The 21,818-nt window shown below is 35.5% G+C and overlaps 1 protein-coding gene across 4 annotated transcripts in view; it reads left to right on the top strand.

Moving 5' to 3' along the window:
- Window positions 1–18,530, top strand: part of Wapl (WAPL cohesin release factor) — a 67,056-nt gene extending 48,526 nt beyond the window's left edge. For 3 of the 4 annotated variants that reach the window (XM_034497493.2, XM_034497492.2, XM_076931488.1), the window contains exons 10-19: window positions 2,710–2,821; window positions 3,495–3,592; window positions 5,707–5,783; window positions 7,962–8,137; window positions 8,579–8,694; window positions 9,139–9,303; window positions 10,678–10,885; window positions 12,542–12,630; window positions 17,106–17,201; window positions 17,939–18,530. In XM_034497493.2, coding sequence (XP_034353384.1) covers window positions 2,710–2,821; window positions 3,495–3,592; window positions 5,707–5,783; window positions 7,962–8,137; window positions 8,579–8,694; window positions 9,139–9,303; window positions 10,678–10,885; window positions 12,542–12,630; window positions 17,106–17,201; window positions 17,939–18,004 — 1,203 coding nt within the window. In that variant the 3' untranslated portion in view covers window positions 18,005–18,530. The remainder of the gene's footprint in view (window positions 1–2,709; window positions 2,822–3,494; window positions 3,593–5,706; window positions 5,784–7,961; window positions 8,138–8,578; window positions 8,695–9,138; window positions 9,304–10,677; window positions 10,886–12,541; window positions 12,631–17,105; window positions 17,202–17,938) is intronic. The other variant, XM_034497494.2, reaches the window with a different exon arrangement.
- The last annotated feature ends 3,288 nt before the right edge of the window (window positions 18,531–21,818 follow it).

The raw sequence follows: 21,818 nt of genomic DNA on the forward strand, positions 1-21,818 counted from the left end.
ATTGGGCAGTGTTATTCTATTTTTAATACTTGTAATTTTTGTTCACTCAGTTTTTACACCTAATCTTACAAAATAATTGTGTTTTCTTCCCTTTTCTGTTTTTATTGGCTCATCTTTTCTAGTACATCCTCCTGTCCAAGAACTCAGTTACCACTCTTGGCCTCCCACAGAAATACTTGTATGTCTGTTTATTGTTGCACTGTCAATGATAGCTAAGAAGTGCACCTATCCTAGACCTCCAGCAACAGATGAATAGATAAGGTCTAAATGGAATTTTATTCAGATATAAAGGAAAATTAATTTTAATGCTATAAAAGAATTATTTTGAGGCTAAAGTTTTTGTTTAGTATATAATTGAATAAATAATTATTTTTCATTATTCATCAGCATTTTGGTTTGAAATATTGGCTGTTAAATGATAATATTTTTTGAAATAAATTTTGACTTGTTTTAGTAAATTTTTTAGGGTAAGTAAATATCAGCATGAAAAAATCTGGCAGTATATTAAATAATTTACTTGATTGAAACCAGAGGACAGGACTATTTTAGGGTGTCTCTTCTTCAACTTTGTCAGCTCTTCTTAAGTATGGTTGTTTTTAAATTGTATAGTAGGCTTAGTAAGTTGCTTTATTTAAAAAAATAGCTGCCTCCATGTTTAGTGATATTGTGTGGGTCTGGTTAATTTTGTAGTGTGCTTTTGTATATTTTAAAGGGTTTTTTGCTTATTATTATTTTTTTTAAAAAATAAAGTTTATAGCCAGGAGTGGTGGTGCATGCCTTTAATCACAGCACTGAGAAGTCAAAGGCAGGCAGGTCTTTCAGTCTGAGGCCACTCTGGTCTAAAGTGGGTTACACAGCAGCCAAGGGTACACAGTGTCTCAAAAAAAAGTTTATAAAATTAAAAAATAACTTTCTAAATATATTTGTGCTGTTGATAACACATGACAAGATAACAACAATATTTTAAACTGGTTTAACAGTCCTAATGGTTAAAAGAGTAGTCTTGAGTAGTGATTTTCCTCTAGATGATTATTTTAGTCTAGAAGTAAAAATGCTTAAAACAGTGGTTATGTATGCTGAATATAGCCTGAAATATAAGAGGTTTTACTAATATAAAAATTTTATGCCCTTAAAGATTGTAGCATTAGGTTTCAACTTCACTGTTAAGACTCATGAGCTAATAAATTTGATCATTAAATTACTATTTGCAGGACCTAGAATGAGAAATAAACCCACTTGAATGATTTTGTTGTATTGGATTCTAATTCTTTATCCTAACAATTTCTTTTGTCTATGTAAAAACTTATTATAATGTTCAGATCCCTTTAAGCTTGTAAGCTAAGATTCTCCTTGGTAAACCTTGTTTATTTTTTAAGTAATATATATTCAGTTTCAAATATATATGACAAGGTGAAAAGTTTTCTCTTGAAGTGTTTAAGTTTGGGTTGGGGTTGGGGGAAAAGACAAACACTTCTTTTAATTCTTTGCTAATTCTTCCTACTCCTCTTTTTAAATGAGTACTACATTGCGAAGGATTAGCAGGCTAAAGGATAAGATAACTAAATCACTGCCTTCAGCCCTGCTCACTATTTCTTCTGTTAGGCTAAACTTCTTTATTACATCAAGAACCAGATTACTTTCTGTTGGCAAGTAGCTTTAGGCTTTAAAACTATGGGCTCATAAAGAAAAATGCTCATTCATATATATATATATATATATATATATATATATATATATATATATACACACACACACACACACACACGCGCGCGCACGCGTGCGTGCACATACTTTTGTATGACAAGGAATATTCTAGCTGCTACATAATCCTGTAGTATAAAGTTTAAGGCATAGTATGATTAAAAAGGAGCCAACTTTACAGGAAAATAAAAAAAATAATGAGCAGAGAAGTAGAGAAGAAAACTATAGTTCACCGATAAGTATGTGGGAAAATGCTCATGTTTACTATGTTCAGAAAAACTTTGTAACTTAAAGCTGTTTAAATGAATGACCATTGAGTTTGAACATTTAGGACCCCTGACATCCCCATACTTTGCTCCTTGAAATTTATCTTATTATATTCTTTTTGGTAGGTTAATCCAATATACTGATTTATCGAAAAGAAAAGCTGGGTGTGGTGGTGCATTCCTTTAATCTTAGCACTCAGAGGCAGGCAGATTTCTGTGGGTTCAAGGTTAGCCTGGTTTACACCAGGGCAGCCAGGGCTGTTTACACTGAGAAACCAGAAACCACCCCCCCCCCCCATCAATATTCCCACATCTGAGCCTCTGTATTGCCATTATATGAAACTAACAAGAAATACATTAAATTACTTTTTTTTTATAAAAGCAAGCCATATAGTTTAATCACAGTTTTTTTATGTAGACTGTTCTGATAAAATTAGTTTATTCACCTATAAAAGCACTTACTGTTCTATTTCTGACTTAACTACATTTTAGTAATGAAAAATAAATCTAAAATTAATGCTTCAGAATTATTCTAACCTGTTGATGATGTCATATGCCTTTAATCCCAGCATTCTGGAAAGAGAAGGCAGGCAGATTTCTGAGTTTGAGGTCAGCCTGGTCTACAGAGTGAGTTTCAGAACTGCCAGGGTTATACAGAGAATCCTGTCTCAAAAAATCAGGAAAAAAAAAAAAAAGAATTATTTTACATCTCATTTTCATTAATGATATTTCTGATTTTTAGACTGGTCATTTAGCTATGGAGACGTTGCTGTCCCTCACTTCCAAACGGGCAGGAGACTGGTTTAAAGAAGAGCTCCGGCTTCTGGGTGGTCTGGACCATATTGTAGATAAAGGTTCGTATGTGTACATACATACATACGTATTGTAGATCACATGAGCATGCGCGTGCACACACACACACACAGTATTAATATAACTTCAGTCCCTTCAGAGACAGGCAGGTGGATATTTGAGTTTGAGGCCAGCCTACTCTACAAAGCCAGTTCTAGGACTGCCAGGGCTACACAGAGGAGAAACCCTGTCTTGTAAGCACAACAGTTGGAGACACCATGATCAAGGCAATTTATAGAAGAAGTTTATTATGAACTTAAAATTTCAGAGGGTGAGACCTTCATGGCAGGGAGCATGGCAAGTTCTGGAGCAGTAGCTAAGAGTTCACATCTTTATATAAGATAAGCACTGAGAAGAGAAGTGGGGAGGGAGATAAAGGGGATGTCCTGCATGTGTTTTGAAACCTTGAGCCCATCCATATTACAGGCCTCCTCTGACAAGCCCATACCTCCCAATCCTTCCTAAACAGTCACACAGCTATTGACCAAACCCTGAGATACGTGATCCTGTGGAGTTGATTGTCATTCAAACCTTTGTACTTAGTATCAGGCGTAAAATTATGTTCCCATTCCAGCATATACATGTTTATAGCATGAGTGTAGGTAACTTGATGTTAGCTAAGAGATAATTACTGAACTTTTATATACTAACTTTTCTCCATTTGTTTCTGCCTAGTAAAAGAGTGTGTGGATCATTTAAGTAGAGATGAGGATGAAGAGAAACTAGTAGCCTCGTTGTGGGGAGCAGAGAGATGTTTACGAGTTTTAGAGAGTGTAAGTATGGTCAGCTGGACAGGGGGAGTTATCTCTACTTGTGATTGTATAACTACCTGATGGTTTAAATATCCTGGGGTTTGACCTTTGCTTATTTGAATTAAAATTGTAAGGATTCTTTTCAAAACCAACTGTCAGTAAATGGGTATTTTATCATTTTAAGAATATATTGTTTCACGATATGCTGATAACATGCTTGTGATCCTAAAATTGGGAGGGAAGATTGTGATTTCAAGGCCAGCATGGGCTACATAAATAAGACCCTGTTTCAAAACAAAAGCTTTTATTTGTATATTATTGCTTCAAATCAAAGGTGCATACAGATTTGTTTACATGTACCTGACTGTATAGTTTTTTTTAAATACAGAATTCTGTTTCTGTTAAAAATACTAACTTGTTTATCAAGAAACACAGTCATAGTTTTGTTTTAGTACACTTTTGTCTTTTCAGTTTTTGAGTCAGATTATAAGCATAACTAAAAATATTTGACATTGGAAAATAACACTGTTGGGTGACAGTAAGTATATTTTGGTCTTTGGTGATTTTGAATGACTTAACCTAGCTCAGAGTAGCTACAGTTTTACTGACAGTGAATGTTAGAATGTATAATTGCTGGCTAAGTAGGTTGGTTAGGTACTTTTAAAAACATGGAAGAGCTCTTGGCATACATAATAAAATTGTTCCTTCTAGGGTGCTGTTTACTAGGTTACACATTATTTCTTTATTTAAAATATTTTAAATGGCTGGGTGTATTGGCACACACCTTTAATCCCAACACTTGGAAGAGGCAGGTGGGTTTCTGTGAGTTCAAGACCATCCTGAGCTATGTAATGAATTCCAGAGTAACCAGGGCTATGTAGAGAGATCCTATCTCAAAACAAATAAACAAATAGACATTAAATTTAAAAGTAAAATATTTTTAATATATTTGTGAATTTTAAAGTACCAAGTTTGTATATTGGGGGTCTTCTGTCTGCATTTCAAAGTACTTGGCAATTATGAGTAAGTTATTATGAGAGTATTATCTTTATTTTATAATAAATTAATAGTTTTTAGTTGGGATCTCACTATGTAACTTTAGTTGATGTGTACTTCACTGTGTAGACCCGGATGATTTTGAACTCACATATGAGCTTGCCTCCTGAGTGTTGAAATTTAAGATGTGTGCTACATTCTGGTCAGTAGTTCTCTTTTAAATATTGAACCTATAGGTTGTACATGCATTTATTTCTCTGCATCAGGGCTTCATAAACTTTGCCACCCACCATCCATTTTGTCCAGTAGATTTTAATGTAACCCTTAATATATTAGCAATACTAAATAAGTATATAATGCAAAAGGTTTTAAAATTAAACCCAAGACAGAATCTTAAACAACATTTTGGTTTTAGTTTTGGTTTGTTTGTTAGTTTGATTTTAGAGACAGAGTCTTTATATGTAGTCCTAATTGCCCTAGAACTTGCTAGTCCAGCCTTGCCTCAGGCTCACAGAGATCCACTTATCTCTGCCTCCTGAGTGCTAGGATTAAAACTTGTACCACCATGCCCAGCTATCAAACAGCAATCTTTAAAGTCAGTCATTCTGACTCAGTATACAACCCAAAGGTATACCAGTTTGATACACATGGAGGAAACCATTAAAAGTCTTTGTTATAGTTAATCAAGTGACTGTTTTTATAAGCTTAGAAAATTTTGTGTATATTATAATATGTAGCATAAAACAGACTTGTTTCTTAGCTGTTTGAGCAGTGTCTGTTGGTGTATGGCATGACAACATGCAAAATGCTCATGTTGTGTAGAAGAACTAAGTGAATTCATTAAATGAGCCATGGGTGGTAAGCATTTGTAACAGCACTTTAGGATTCATTATGCATTTGATTTTTAATGAATTTGGTCGTTGATAGCACTGAGAAAATTTCTATGCTGCCAGCTTTTGCTGTCCCCACATTTAATTCCCTCCCCTCCCCTCCTTTTCCCTTCCTTCTCCTCCATTCCCTTCCCTTGAGCTTAAGAAATTGTGACCTTAGATGGCAAGATCTGTTCCATAAAGTGTGGTATTATTTATATAAATGAAAATTATGGATCGTCACAGTCATTTTATATCCATTTCTTTTAGGTCACCGTGCATAATCCAGAGAATCAAAGCTACTTGATAGCCTATAAAGATTCACAACTCATTATTTCATCAGCTAAGTAAGTTTTATAAGCTCTCATTATTTATTTAAAACTCAGGAAATAAAGATTTATTTATTCTATCTCTTCTTAAAATGTGTGGTCTGTTGAGTTTTGTGACTAGATAAAAAGATAAATTAAAAGTTATCTAAAAATAGATAAAAAGTTAAGATTGTAGATTCTTGAGGTAAAATGGTTTGATGAGAATTGCAGCTTCTTTATGTTAGCTGTAATCCTGGACAAATGACCTGTTACAAGTTCTTTATGGGGAGGACAAGAATTTGCCTAGCCACTAGGGTAGTTTTTAGCAACAAACAAGTAGATATATCTTAGCATATACATATATACATTTTGTATATTGTATATAATACACGCAAAGATGACCTGCTTGTTAATACATTTTAAGTGATATGAAAGAGTGAAATTTTTTATGTGAGCCTAATAGAACATTGCTTAGTATATTGTCAGTGATAAATATCTTAGGCCTTTTGTTTGAAGTGTATTGTAACTCGATTTCTGCCATTTATTTATATCTCATTTTTCAGATCTTCCTGTCTAGCCTTCATCACAATTAGGCTAATGGTGTTACCTTGGTGCTTCTGTCTCTAGTCCTGGTTCTGTCTGATTACAACAGCTTCTTCTTAGCTGTCCTAGATTTTACTATCTCTGCCCTAGTTCTCTGGCCTTTATCTTAGCCATCATGCCACCGGGATTTAACTTTCTCTGGGTCTCTGCTTTGAAAAACTAATCTTAAATTGCAGTTCTATATGACCCTTGATTGTCTTTGTAATTTCCTTATAAAAAGAACAACTATTTTAGTGTGAATGGTCTGATTTATCTGTGTGTTAACCTTTTATTTGGAGAGTTTCAAATTAAGAGAAGTGTAGACTAAATTGATAAACTCTTATTACTTAGCTTGAATAATGCATGGGCGAGCCTTGTTTCTGTCTCTAACCTCATCTTTTTTGTGTGTGTTATTTTGAAGCAAATGCTTTATCATCTCCATTTCCTGGTTTTTGTGCTTTTGTGAATTTTATAGCACATTATCCTTAACATAATGCAATTCTTCCTTATCAAGAAATTAAGCATGTTTCTCGTTGCATTTTATTTGGCTGATGGGGGTTGGGGTGGTTGATTGGTTTGTTTATTTGTTTTATAGTAGCAGTAGAGATGGAACGTATTTATACCAGCCAAGTGGTCTGTCATTCAGTCCTAGTCCCTGGTTTTTTTTAATTAAAAAAATAAAGTATATTATTCTTGATTTTAAAGTTATTTTCTTATGCTTCTGAATCGTGACAGATTTCATCTCTTGCATGGGATTTTCTGGTGAAATGTTTTTAGAAGTGGTGATAAAAGTCAGAATTTGATGTTTGGGAAATAGCATTCACCTGTAGCTTTCAAGAAAATCCTTATAGATACTTAGTAATACTTAGCACAAAACAGGTTAGTTACTAGTAGCAAAAGGGAAATTATCAACATCCTCAAACATTAAAAAAGCCAATTGCTTGGGTTTGACTGTAAAAGAACATCTTTCTAACCAAAGAATTGTAAAATATTAGGAACTTTATAGGATTTCCCCATTGCATATTAAAAATAAGCTAGGAATAGATTAACTGTGTGGAATTTCTCTTTAAGGGTTTTGTATGTTATGCAATTCATAAAAAATAAACTCATAACATTGGTTTACTTGATCTGTGTTAGACTTGAAAAAACATAGTGGATTTGATGGTTGAAAGATGTGGTGATATATTTTGTATTTGAGAGATCTATAAAATGCTCCTGCTAGTAGCACAAGTTTGTTTTGTGGGTCCCCCCCCCCCCCCCCGATTGTTGTGGTGCTAATTGTTTGGTTCAAGACAGGATGTTAATTCTTTTGTCTTAGCTAGTAAACTTCTAGGCTAAAATAATTCTTTTGCCTCAGCCTCCTCCTCTATAATGGGAACTATAAACATGAACCACTATGTTCAACATGGAATGAACTTACAACTTTAACTTTCTTTAGAGAGAAATTTTAATGATCATGTTTATCAAAATTTAGCAATTAACAAAATTATCGGCATATGTGGTACATTATTAGATATTAACATTGTAACTTTCAAACCAGGTAAACAAAACCCTGATCATTTTTTAGGCCCCAGTAAATAGAAACTGCCTAACTTTTATTATATCATAATAGTATACATTTTATTTTCTCTTAAGAGCATTACAGCATTGTGAAGACTTGATTCAGCAGTATAACCGCGCTGAGAACAGCATATGTATAGCAGACAGTAAACCTCTGCCTTACCAGAATGTAACTAACCATGTGGGCAAAGCAGTGGAGGACTGCATGAGGGCCATCATTGGGGTATTGCTCAATTTAACTAATGATAATGGTAAGTAATAATTTCTTACTGTGTTGCATTTGGAAATAAGCTGTTCTGTTTTTTATGTAATAATTTACAATATTCCGTAATGTAATTGACTTACTCCTACAGTCATAAGCTACTTTTAGAACTGCCTAGTAAATTAGCCTTTAAATATCAAAACTCTGTATTTCATTAAAGAAATAGCCATTTTAAAATTAAAATTTTAAATTAATGCTTAGTTGCTGGGTATAGTGTTCATACCTATAATCCTAGCACTTAGGGAGGCTCAGTGCCATGAGGTTGAAGTTGAAGACAGTTTGGACTACATAGCAAGTACCAGGTCAAGCAGGATTAGAGAAAAACCAGGACTAAGAAAAGAAGGAAAACAAAACAAAACCCAACAATTAAAAAATTATTTTAAATGTGGTTATTAGTGTTATCAGGAAGGTTTTTGTTTTCATTCTTCAGAGTGGGGCAGTACAAAGACAGGAGAGCAAGAAGGACTCATAGGCACAGCAATGAACTGTGTCCTTCAGGTTCCAAAGTACCTACCTCAGGAGCAGAGATTTGATATTCGAGTGCTGGTGAGTTGAACTGTGGTCACTTTATATTTATCTTCTCTTTAGAGGATAAAACTTTGTTTCAGTTTGGATTTAAGAATCTGTTTAATATATTCTGTGCTGTTTTGATGGATCCTTATGAACATCTTCATAATTTTCTTAAAACATCCTTCATAGACATAGAAGTATAAACTGGAAATGGTGGTTGATAACTGAAGGAGCTAAGTTGGCTCGAGTCTGTACTCCTAGCATTTTAGAGGGTGGAGCAAGAGGAAGCAATAAAACAGTTCTTCTGTAGTTCATTCAAGCCAGCTAAAAGAAAGAACAGTATCTTACTTATATAGTGGTTCTTACTTAACAGCTTTGCAGATGGAAAAATGCTGCTTAACATTTTAATTGACAATAAGTTATATATATTACATTCATTAAATTCTTGTTTGTGATGATTATATTTTAAATGTTTTATAGGGATTGGGTCTACTGATAAATCTGGTGGAGTATAGTGCCCGGAATCGACACTGCCTTGTCAACATGGAAACATCCTGTTCCTTTGATTCCTCCTTCTCTAGTGGTGAAGGAGATCATAGTTTAAAGCTAGCTGGACAAGTTCATGCTGTTCAGGCTTTAGTACAGGTGAGCAGCAGTGACATAATTGTGCATCATATTAATGCTACAAAGTCCACTGTGCACTCAGAAATGAAAGAAGTCAACTGACCTCCTCAGCCGTACTGTCCAGATTCCCTGACAGGGTCCCTAGGACCTTTGGGGGTTCTTGGACCAGCTTTGAGAAATGCTCTTTTGTCCTGTCAGGGTTATTATCCTATACATACTGTCTTCAAAGTCTGTATATTTAGCACACCTTTTAATGTCTGCTTAGCATTTGATATTTAGATAATTCCCATTAGTAACTTGGTACTTTTCCCAAATATTGTGAATGAGTATATTATTTGCTTTTTGTGTTGAATGCCATAGCAACAAATGGAAAACGTAATTGAAAGCATAGAATTTGGTATGTTCTCCCATCTGTATGGATACCTAATAGGTAGGAAGCTATATGAATAGTCTTTCTTACGTACTTCCAGTGTTAAGAATGCTGATGATGTTAAGACCTAGTTCTTCCTGAGAACTTTTATATTTATTGTTTATAGTTTAGCTTTGTCATTGTTCTTCCAGTTAATGCATCCAATATGTGTAGGTTTGTTTATTATTTTGGTTTTTTTGTTTTTTAATTTTAGAAATGGGTAGGGGTTTTTAAATTTATTTTTGTTTCCCCTTTAATTTTTTTGGAAATGTTACCTGAATTAAAGATAATTATGGAGACTTTCCGGGCTGGTGAGATGGCTCAGCGGTTAAGAGCACTGATTGTTCTTCTGGAGGTCATGAGTTCAAATCCCAGCAACCACATGGTGGCTCACAACCATCCATAATGAGATCTGATACCCTCTTATGGGGTTGTCTGAAGACAGCTACAGTGTGAGAGAGAGAGAGAGAGAGAGAGAGAGAGAGAGAGAGAGAGAGAGAGAGAGAGAGAGAGAGAGAGAAAGAAAGGGTGGAGTGAGTAGGGCTGGAGCAAGAAGGGAAGGGGAAAAATTAAAAATAATAAAAAAATTAGAAACAAAAAGATTTATGGAGACTTTCAATCTTGGAAACAAATTGTTTACTAGATTACTTAAAAAGAGCATTTATACTTCAGTTTTGGTTTTCAGTAAAGTGTAGGACAAAAGCTTTTTTAAAATCAGCTATTCTTTAAAACAAAACATTAGACTATGTACATGTTAGTACTTGATGTCTTAATTCTTTTTTTAACAGTATCTTTCTAGTGTCTCCTGTGTTCCTCTCACTTCTTTCATTATAATTGTTGTGCATTGTGTCTTTAATTATGATTGTGTGTGTGTGTGTGTAGGTTTATAAGTGCAGTCATTTGAAATCATTTAGTGTTGGTCATGTGTGTTTAGTGCTGGCCTCAGGATTGACTTTTTAATGATTTTCAAAAATAATTTTTATCAGCTATTTCTTGAACGAGAGAGAGCAGCACAACTGGCAGAAAGTAAAACAGATGAGTTGATCAAAGATGCTCCCACCACTCAGCATGATAAGAGTGGAGAGTGGCAAGAAACAAGTGGAGAAATACAATGGGTATCAACTGAAAAGACTGATGGTGCAGAGGAGAAGCAGAAGAAGGAGGAGGATGATGAAGAACTCGACCTCAATAAAGGCATGTTAATCTGACGGGGTAACAGTCACAGTGAGAATAATGGTTTTTTAGGTTTTTTTTTAAACACTGATTTGCATATTGTTATAATTTAGTTAATGTCTTTATAGTTTGTCTAGTTAAGTGTTGAAATTACAGTAATTCTTCCTATTGGTGAGCATGGTGCATGTCAGTTAGAGATCACTTTTCTGTTTTGACACTTCTCCTTTCCTCTGTAAAGAGTAGCAGCTAAGTTAGATATGATTTTGCACAGCTATAATTCTAGCACTTGATAGGCTGAGGCAGGGGACTGGGACTTGTAGGCCAGCCTGATTTCTTTCAGTGAGACCATGTTTCTAAAGCAGGAGGCGATGAATATCTCAGGTTTCTTTTTAATCTGCTTCACCTTAAACTGAGGTATTCTGTCAAAATTTACAGTAGTAGTTCTTAACGCTTACTAGGCAAAGAGTAATGCATACCTAGCTAGAGCCACTATCTTTACTAATGAATTTATTGACTGCCTACTATTTCTACAAATTATATTTGCTTTATGTGTACATTCTGCAAAATAGTAATTTGTAAATAAACCTCTGAGATTTTGGGGGTTTCTTGATTGGTTTATTGAGACAAAATCTCTGTATAGCTCTGGCTGTCCTGGAACTTGTTCTGTAGACCTGGCTGTCCTGTAATGTCCAAGAACTCCCTCATGAGTATTGGGATTAAGGCCTGGGCTACCACTGCCCCACTAATGTTTTGAAATTTCATATATTCATCACTTTCCCCTTAGGAGACTCATGCTGAGCCTGTTTTCTTTTTGTTAGGCTACCTCTTCCTTAAGTTGTGATGCTCATAGACCCTTACTGGAGGGCTTGTGGTTCAGTCTGTCTTGTCAGCTCACTGCAGTGAATGCCCTTTGGGACATTTATTAGAACTATGTTTCTTGTTTTATAGTCACACACACTATATATTATATATTATACATTATATATTATATATATTTGTGTAAATATGTGTATATATGCATATTACTATGCATATAGGCATTTCATAGTCTGACTACTTTTTATCTGTTTGTGCATTGATGAACCCCTTGGGTTGTTTCTCCTTTTTAGCTAGTACAGTGATTTTATTGTTTTCCAGTGTGGTAGCACCAACCCATCAACAATATATGAGGGTTCCAGTCTATTCACACCTTCAGGATTACCTTGAATGATATTTTTTTAGCCATTTTTAGTTGATGAAAAATTTTTTGTTTCATTTGCAACTCTCTAAAAACTAATTTTTTATAACATGTTTATTTGTTCTTCGGCCTTTTTGTATATTTGAAGAAATATTTATTTGGGTCTCATACCGACTTTTTAATCTGGTTATTAGTCTTTTGTTGTTAAAGAATTCTTTATATATTTTGAATATCTTACCAGATTGATTGTGTACTTCCATTTTGTGAGTTGTCTTTGTTATTGGTGACCTTCTAAAAACCAACCTTTTAAGTATGCTGTAGTTTAGTTTTAATATTTGGGTCTCTTATTCATTTTGAGTTCATTTTTAAAATTTGAGATACTGAATTGGACATGCATCATTTTTAGTAGCTTTTAAGGTGATAACAGTATAATTAATGTTACGGGGTCTAGTCTATATCAATTTTGCACTGTAATAATTCCTTATTTAACTGTTTTTTAGCCCTTCAGCATGCTGGCAAACATATGGAGGATTGCATCGTGGCCTCCTACACAGCCCTGCTTCTTGGGTGTCTCTGCCAGGAAAGTCCAGTAAGTAAATAGTTTAGAAGTGTCTTATGTATCTTTAAAAAGATGGTTGTGCAGCAGCTTCGTGCTATTACCTGGTGCACATAGTTAAGAAATTTCCCTGTTCATACATGCTTTTTATTTCAGAAGAGCAGCTGATTGTACAGTTATTTAAGCAGTTTTAGTTATTTCCCTGTGGAAGAAAATGTCAAGAATATGTTGATAACTTCTTAGTGGTTTCCTTTCAAACTTCTATTTAAAGTAAAATGTAAACATTTTTATTTTTCTATGCATCACAGGCTTTTATAGCGAGATCTGAGATGTATTGGATTGTTGGTCTTCATGGCTTTTTTAGAACTGATGCACCTGTCAAACTCAAGCTGTTTAAGATTTTGAAAAGCAAGCAGGGGAGGAGGGCTCAAGATGTAACTCAATTGCTAATGTGCTTGATTAGTGTGCCTGGATCCCTAGGATTAGACCCTAGTACTACCTAAACAGGTTATGGCAGTTATGCTTACAATCCCAGCGTTTGAGAGATGAAGGTAGTTGAGTCAGAAAGATTATTCTTGGTTAAATAGAGTTTGAGGCCCACCTGGGCTTAGAGACTTGGTCTCACAAAAATGTAATTAGGGTGCTTTTAATGTCGTACCAGAGGATTAATTTACATACAAGAAATTAAAGTAGTTTGAGATGCTAAAGACTTTAAAATATTTTTTGACCTTTTAAGAATACATTCTAAAGAAAGGGTGATTTTGTTATAACAGGGAAGTTCTTGGTATGGATGGTTAAGGCCCTGCTGGTACCTGTAGTAAAAGAAGGGAGAGTATAAAACCTATGCTCAGCTGACCAAGTCAGATTTGGCCCATTTTAGTGGCACAGTGAAGTAACGTGTCCTGCACAGGTTTTATTGTCTTTTTTGGTTAAAAGCTCTCATCATGGGCTGGAGAGACGGCTCAACTTGCTGCTTTTCAGAGGATTGGGAGTTTGGTTCCTAGCACCCATATCAAGTGGCTCATAACCATTTTTGAGATCAGCTCCAAGGTATCCAATGCCTCTGGCCTCTAATAACACCTGCACTATATGTACAAACCCATATGCGCGCGCACACACACACACACACACACACACACACATATACACACATACATACTTAGTTAACTATCATCAAAATAAAATATTTTTATGTATATAAAAACATTTGTTATGGTCATAAGTGACCATACCTAAGGTCCCATTTAGTCAAATAATGTCCCATGGAACCTTCTCATTTACTTTTTTTATTATATATATGTATATTTTTTAATTTTATGTATATGAGTATACTGTCATGGTTTTCAGACACACCAGAAGAAGGCATCTGAACCCATTACAGATGGTTGTGAGCCACCACGTGGTTACTGGGAATTGAACTCAGGACCTCTGGAAGAGCGGTCAGTGCTCTCAACTGCTGAGCCATCTCTCCAGCCCCCTCATTTACTTTTTAAGACATCATCCTTGGATTCCTTACCATCTATCTGGCTAAGCATTGGGCCACATACTTAGCTTTTAACCAGTTTCAGGCTAGGAAAATGTTAGTAGCTTATGTTCATCAGGAATTATCCCTGAGAAATATGTGTCTATATAAGTTGGTAGTCACACAGAAGTGGAGGTTATAGGTATTGAACAGTCTGTTGCCATTGAAAAAAACAAGTCTGAACATCAAAAATACAATGTGAATAGGATCTTGGAATCACTGTTAATTGTTCCCCTTGGAATATGTGTCACAGGTAGATAAATGAAAGACCAGTAGTAGTTGCCTTAATTTCTTATTCCTATGATTAATACACTGGGACAGTCTTGTATAAGTGTATTAATGATAGATCTTGAAGTTGTGTTGTCTGATATGTGACCATTATGGGTATCTGTAGCTTTTGTGTCTCTAAAAAGGAGGTTTCTGAATTTGTTGACAGTGTTGTGGATTCTTACAGCCATGGATATATGGTATTTTAGTTGCCTTGTCAATCCTTATAATTAAAAAACTAGGTGCTACCACAAATACAAAGTGAATTGTCTTTCCCATTGTGGAAGTGCAAGAGATAAAGCACGCATATTGTTATGGGCAGTAAGCTGCCTTCATTCTGTGGCCCCATGCTTAGAAAGTCTGATACCATTTTCTGTTACCCACTTTGTCAGTTTGCACTTGTACTTTGCAGTGGTCAGTCTCCTCACTGCTGTTGTTGGTTCTTTTCTCTGTATTCTTTGACTCTCGTGCAGCGCCACAAGATGGAGCATTCTTCGGAGCTCTTGCTAGTCATGTAATTTATCTGTCTTTGCCTTGTCAAGAGCAATGGAATGGTGGATTTACTTGCTACTTTAAGAACATATAGTTAAGCCTGCTTCTCTGTTTACCAATGCCAGCAGGCCTTTTGAATAGCTATTATGTTTTTCAAATAGTCCATGCTCTATTATTCCTCTTTGTACCTCTTTGGAATGTTGTAATGTCCTTTCCACAGCCACTATAAATGTTTAGTTCTATATAGGAGTAAATAAGAATTTGAGCTAATGAAGGGATTTCATTCACATCATAACAGCTATTTATTCTATCGTAGAGACATACTTTTTTACTGAGCAGTCCTTCAGAGTTACCTGAATCAGCCATTTTTTTCTCCACCATTGTGGAGGTTGTTTAAATGTGATGATTGGTACTAACTACTTTTGTAGACAATGGTTATTTTAGCAGGTTTTTTAATTTAAACTTGTGTGGATGGATATTTTGCCTGTGTAGTAGTTTGGTTTTTTTGTTTGGTTGTTTGGTTTTTGGTTTTTCAAGACAGGGTTTCTCTGTGTAGCCCTGGCTGTCCTGGAACTCACTCTGTAGACCAGGCTGGCCTTGAACTCAGAAATCCACCTGCCTCTGTATCCCAAGTGCTGGGATTAAAGGTGTGCGCCACCACCGCCCGGCTGTGGTTTGTTGTTGTTGTTGTTGTTGTTGTTTTTTTTTAATTGCTGTAAAAAGATCATGACCAAAAGAACTTGAGGGGGAAAAGGTTTATTTTATCTTAATAGTTTACAGTCTTCCATGACAGGAAGTTCCCAGAAACTCCAAGGAATCCTGCTTACTGGCTTGATAATTTTCTTTCTTATACAATCCAAGACTACCTGCCTAGAGGCGGTGCTGCCTGCCTCATCAGTTATCAATGAAGAAAACACTCCATAGACTTGTCTACGGGTCAGTCTGATGGAAGTAGTTCTTCAATTGGTGTTCCTTTCCCACGGTGACTCTAGTTTGTGGCAAGTTGACAGAAAACTAACCAGCATACTCTGCATATATGTCTGTACATCAAGTATGTGTCTTGTGCCTGAAGGCCAGAAGGGTATTAGATCCAATGAAACTGGAGTTAGAGACAATTTTGAGCCACTTTGTATGTAGATGCTGGGAATCAAACCCAGATTCTCTGGAAAAACAGCCAGTGTTGTTAACTGCTGAGCCTTCTTTAGCCCCTATTTTTGGAGTTTATTACCTCTTTTCTGATGTGTTTCATCTCATTATTTCACTTTATAATTGTATAATTTACAAGAAAGAGAACTGAGGCTGGTGGTAATTTCTTCAGAAAGTAATTAGTTTCTTCCTTTCACCCATCAACAGAAGTTAAATTGCAGGCTTTCTTTTTACCCTTTATGTCATATCTTCATACTGTTGTATTCTTTAGTATAGATGAGCCTGCCCAGAGGTCTTTTTATTTTATTCTTTCTGAATCTTTAAGCTTTTTGTTGCTGTTTTGCTTTTGGTTTTTGGGACAGGGTTTCTCAGTATAGTTCTGTCTGTCCTGGAACTCACTCTGTAGACCAGGCTAGCTTTGTACTCACAGAGATCTATGTGTCTGCCTCTGTGTCCTCAGTGCTGAGATTAAAGGCATGCACTACTGCCCAGCTAAATTAAGCAATTTTAAATATAATGAAATATAATATATAAATCAGGTCATGTAATAGTTTCCTCTTACAGGGATTGTGTGTGTGTGTGTGTGTGTGTGGCTGGTTTTGCTATTAGTCAAATAAAAAAAAAATCACCTTTCCTGGAATTGCCACATAATTTATCACAAATGATACATTTTAAAGATTTTAAAGATTCTTGTCTTCTAATTTACCTTTGTAGCATGGAGAATTTTCTTTCGTTTTTCTGTTTTATAAATAGCTCTGTGAGTATAGTTTGTCTACATATTTAACAGTACAGTTTATATCAGATCTTTCTCTGCATTTTTACAACTAAATATTCACAGATACTCTTTTGTAGCTTTCGCTAGCTTTGTTGTTTTCCCTGTATTTGTGGGTAGGGTGGTATGGAGTGGGGAATTGACCTGAATGTGCCTGCACATGGGTAAGTGAATTCGGACTGGGAATAAGCAGTGAGGTTTGGGGTCCTTTGTGGGTGCTTACTACAGGCTATGTAGCAGAGCCAACAGCATCAAGTGGGTCACAGTGTCATTTCTACCAGCTTGACTGTTTTTAATCTGTTTCTTCAGATCAATGTAACTACAGTAAGGGAATATCTTCCAGAAGGAGATTTCTCCATAATGACAGAGATGCTTAAAAAATTCTTAAGCTTCATGAATCTTACCGTAAGTAATTTTTATTGCATAATTGTAGTTAATATGAGTTTTTGATTTTTTTTTTCCAGACAAAGCCTTACACTGTAGGTCAGGCTGGCAATCCTCATGTTTCAGCCATTAAGTGCTATACCAGTGGGACTTGGCTAATTTGTGTTTTTCAATTGAAATGTAATACATTGATGGTGAAAAGAATAATCCCATAGTATTAGGTTCTTCTTCCCTGTGGCAAAATATTTAGCATAAGCAACTTACAGAAAGGTACATTCTGGTTTAGAGTTCTAAATTTTTTTGGCGGGGGGTGGGGGTGGGGGAGGTGTTTCGAGACAGGGTTTCTCTGTGTAGTCCTGGCTGTCCTGGAACTCACTCTGTAGACCAGGCTGGCCTCAAACTCAGAAATCCGTCTGCCTCTGCCTCCCAAGCGCTGGGATTAAAGGTGTGCGCCACCACCGCCCGGCTAGTTCTAAAATTTTTAAATTGATTGTGACAAGGGCAGAGTGGAAGAACAATCTGTGGTGACCAGATAATAGAGAATGTCTGTGTGTCTGCTTTCTCCTTTTATTCCACTGTGCTTCTAGGTTGTGGGATGATGCTACCCACAGACAGAATACTACTGTGGCAAATGCTATATATTCCTAAGGCAAGGATTTAATTTCAGTGTTCTCTTTACTTGGTAGACTTTATTTGATTTTTTTTTCTCTAAACATTTTGTTAAGTACTAACCATCATTTCTCTCCTTTCCCTCTTAGTGTGCTGTTGGAACAACAGGCCAGAAGTCTATCTCTAGAGTGATTGAATATTTGGAACATTGCTAGCTGCTTTACCTTTGCTTCAGGTGCTTGGTAATGCTGGAGCTATCCTTAGACAAAGAAAAGACATGAAAGAAGTCCTTGAAGATATACCAAGAACATTCATCAGTGTCATTCGTGTTTGGATTTTTATGATCACCCGATTTCTTCATCATGCATTCTGCATTTGCTAAATGACAGTTACTACATCAATCTGCAGCTATCAAAAATGAGGGAAAAGGTTCAGGCTGTTAACAATCCCATGCAGTATTTAAATACACTTACTTGGCAGAGTCTATACCCTCCCCTTGTTTCCTTGCTTTATTTCGAGCAAGGTTTAAAGGGGGACATTTGTGCTGCTGTTAGTGCAACTGCTGTGTATGTTGAGCCACTGTTGTCATGCCAGTCAGGTGCAGAGGCAGCTTAGCTACTGAGGTATCGAATGTTCTGAGGACATTCTAGACAACAGCTTAGGTCCTTTTTCAGGCTCATTTGCTTTTGCTTTTTGTTGAATGATTCCAATCGTAAATAAAGCTTTTAATAATTTTGTGAATTTTTTGGTTGTTGTTCCCTGAACTACTGTCTATATTTAAAATGAGATGGAATCCAAAGACACAAGGGATTAATAGTATATTTTTTTATTCTTGATTAGGTTTGGGTATTGAACTATTTTTCACTTCTGAGACCATGTCCATACTCAAATGTCATACCATTATGTGTCATAGCTATAGGCACAAGAAAACAAATAGCAGTTTGAGGGAATATTATATTATATAAGATAATGTGCCCTGTTAAAGGATTAAGCAAAAATAGACAAACCCAGGGTAGTTTACACTTAATGCTAGGGAGGCTCTTGAAACATTGTTAAGTTTTGAGGGAAGTTCTCTAGATATATTTTCTAATGTTCAGTACAGTGAATATAAGGAAGCTAAAACACCAATGTGGAATTCGTTTTCCAGATAGCGTGTATATTCTTCTATAGAGTGACAGGATCAATTGCATAAACGCAAAGCCTTAAAATTGCTGGTGTAGAGAAGACCCTTTTTTATTCAGATTCTATGTTCATAGAACAATTGTTTAGAAAACAGTTGTGGAACACACAGAACATGGTTTATAGGTTAAATTTCATAGTTTTTTTTTCCTTTTTTTTTTTTTTTTTTTTTTTTTTTGTTCAGACCACTGGTTATACATTTTCCCCCTTTTTCTTAATTGGCCTGAGGACAGGCTTTCCAGAGATGTTTCATTAATACTTTTAATTACCTTTCAGATAGTTACATCATGTTTCTTCATTGGATTTGTAAAACTTGAAGCCATAAAACTATTAGTTTGGTGTGTATTGGGGAAAATAGCTAAAAGTCTAATTTTGACTCATTTTAGACTTTGTTATTTCCTTGTATAAAGTAACAAACGGGGCTCTTGTATCAGTGCCAGCTGTAATGTTTTTTAAATGCAGTGGCTGCCTTCTATTGTCTTCCTATTTTTGATAATGCAGATTGTTGGGAAATCTATAAGGAAGTAACTGACTCTAGGCAAATTGTTTTCTTCCTTCTGCCCGTCCAGACCCCTCCCCGTGACCTTTAGGAACACAGTATGCCAGTGTAATGTGGGAACCATTGAGACTGTATTTGCCCTGAGTACCAAACTAATTTAGTGAATTTTTTTTTAAAGCATACTGGTAAATGATGTCCACAAATTTCCTTAGATAAATCTTATTTGTTTTAAGATGCATTGATATTTATTAATCATTGGATTTGGGGAACAGATTTTTGACTGTGGCAGATGGTAAGGAACAGAACAGTAAATAGTGGGATGAGATCAATCAGGGCGAATTACATTTTTTCTGTTACACTGGTGATCATTTGATAATTGATTTACCTCAGTGTTTAACAGTTTTTGTTTTGTTTTAAAAATACTAACTAGTTGTCAAGCACTGATTGAGATGCAGGTTTTGGTGGGTGGGTTGTGAGGAGGGTCTCACCTTACCAACTGCAGTGCGTTTCTATGTTTTTAACCCTCAGAGAACTCTCATTTTAGGGTACTTGAGGCTGACTTGCAAATTAACTAAAGTTTTAAGGTAACCTTTTTTTCCATTGTAAATATTTCTGTAAATACTACCAGTTGGATATTAGAACAGTAGGATACTTTTCTGAATCCAATCCTATTTTTATTTTATACAGTATTTCTCAGCTGTGATCTTTGGAGCAAAAGCCAACGGCAGGAAAAAATAGTTTGTACCAGTTTCATGAAGTATGTCTTTGGGTTTTTGTAAATAATTTTAACTCAAATAAAATTGCTACTTTAAATACACATGTTGTCTTTAACATAAGTCTATTGACCTGTTTTGGAGAAAGAAGTCTCAAAACTTGATAAGGCCAACACACACCGTGTCATTGGAGCATAAGTGTCCAACTTTTCTTAAAATATTTTATGTACTTAAGTACTGGTCTGAATGGATGTAACCACTTAGCACTTTGGGCTGGTCAGGGATGGTGGTTTTCTGAGTGTATAGTTATATCCTTAGAATGCCCTGTATGTTACTTGAAAACTCGGCTTTCTGAATATAACTGTAAATATCTTTGCTTTTGAGGTTTGATAGCCATTTTTTAAGCTTTTAAATTTTTTTGTCAGCCTTAAAGATTTTTACATTTACAAGTAGATCCCTCAACCTTGCCTTGCCTGCTTTAGTCACAAGAGTAGATTTCAGGATTTTCCCCTGAATCTCTGACTTCCTCTCCCAATTATAAACATATACAAGTGGAAGGCCATGTGTGAGAGTGGACAAATGCTGCAGGTTCTAGACTTGGAAAGGCCTAATCACACACTGGAGTTTGATTCCCAGCTCTGGTAGTTGTTGTTAAATTGGAGCAAATTCTTTAAACTATAATTTACCCAGTTTCCTTTATTGAAAAATGGGAGACAGTATCGACCTACCTGATGGTTATGTAGATTATATGTAAAGCATTACTATATTGTTTCAAATTTAATGTTTAAATGTTTAATGTTAGTTTTTACAGGGTTTTTTCCTTTTACTATCTCACTGTAGCAAGGTGAAAATGCTCTGACGATGAAATAGAATACTTGTGACTATTGAGGGCATTTGTAATGCTGGGGCCTCGTATCACTACACTTGATGGTTTGTGCTTTTAACACCAGATTCTCCAAATACTGTTTCCAAACTTGGTCGTCTTAATCTCTTCATAATGAATCATGAAGCATAGGGAAATTGAGCAAACTTTAGTGCTTTCTGAAATGTTTCAGGCTTTTTTTTTTTTTTTTCTTAGAATGATCAAAAGCGGTTTGGACAGCTCATTGTTGATGGCCTCCTGATGGAGGTATAATTAAGTAGCTTCACATGGAATGTCTTGAGTGATTTGGTCAAACCTCTTTCTCTAACTTGTGCGTATGTGCAGTTTGAATTCTCAAAGTGTTGTGTGCTGGTTTAAGGAACATTTTCATTCTATCTAGATTGTACATTCTTTAAGTACTGACTAAAATCATACTACACAGAGTGCATATGCCAAAGATGTCCAGAATATCTATTGATAATGATTTTTATATTGAATGTAGACACACTAAACATTCTAGGTAAGGCTGAGATTTTGAGACTGAACCAGAAAATACTGAAAGAAGTTGATAGGATTTATAAATGCAGAAGTTAATGTGGAGCTAGAAAGACTCAAGAAATTACTGGGAGTGGAAAGCAGCAAATTAAAAGGTTTTAGGGAGTCACTGATAGAATGGATTGAAGATTGGACTGAGTGTTGGGGATAGAAGCAAGGTAGATAAAATGTTCAGACAAAGGTAAAGTACAAATAAGATATATGGGGCACTATATAAAGAC

This window comes from Arvicanthis niloticus, chromosome 3 (assembly GCF_011762505.2).
Source record: "Arvicanthis niloticus isolate mArvNil1 chromosome 3, mArvNil1.pat.X, whole genome shotgun sequence".
Classification (NCBI taxonomy): Eukaryota; Metazoa; Chordata; class Mammalia; order Rodentia; family Muridae; genus Arvicanthis; species Arvicanthis niloticus.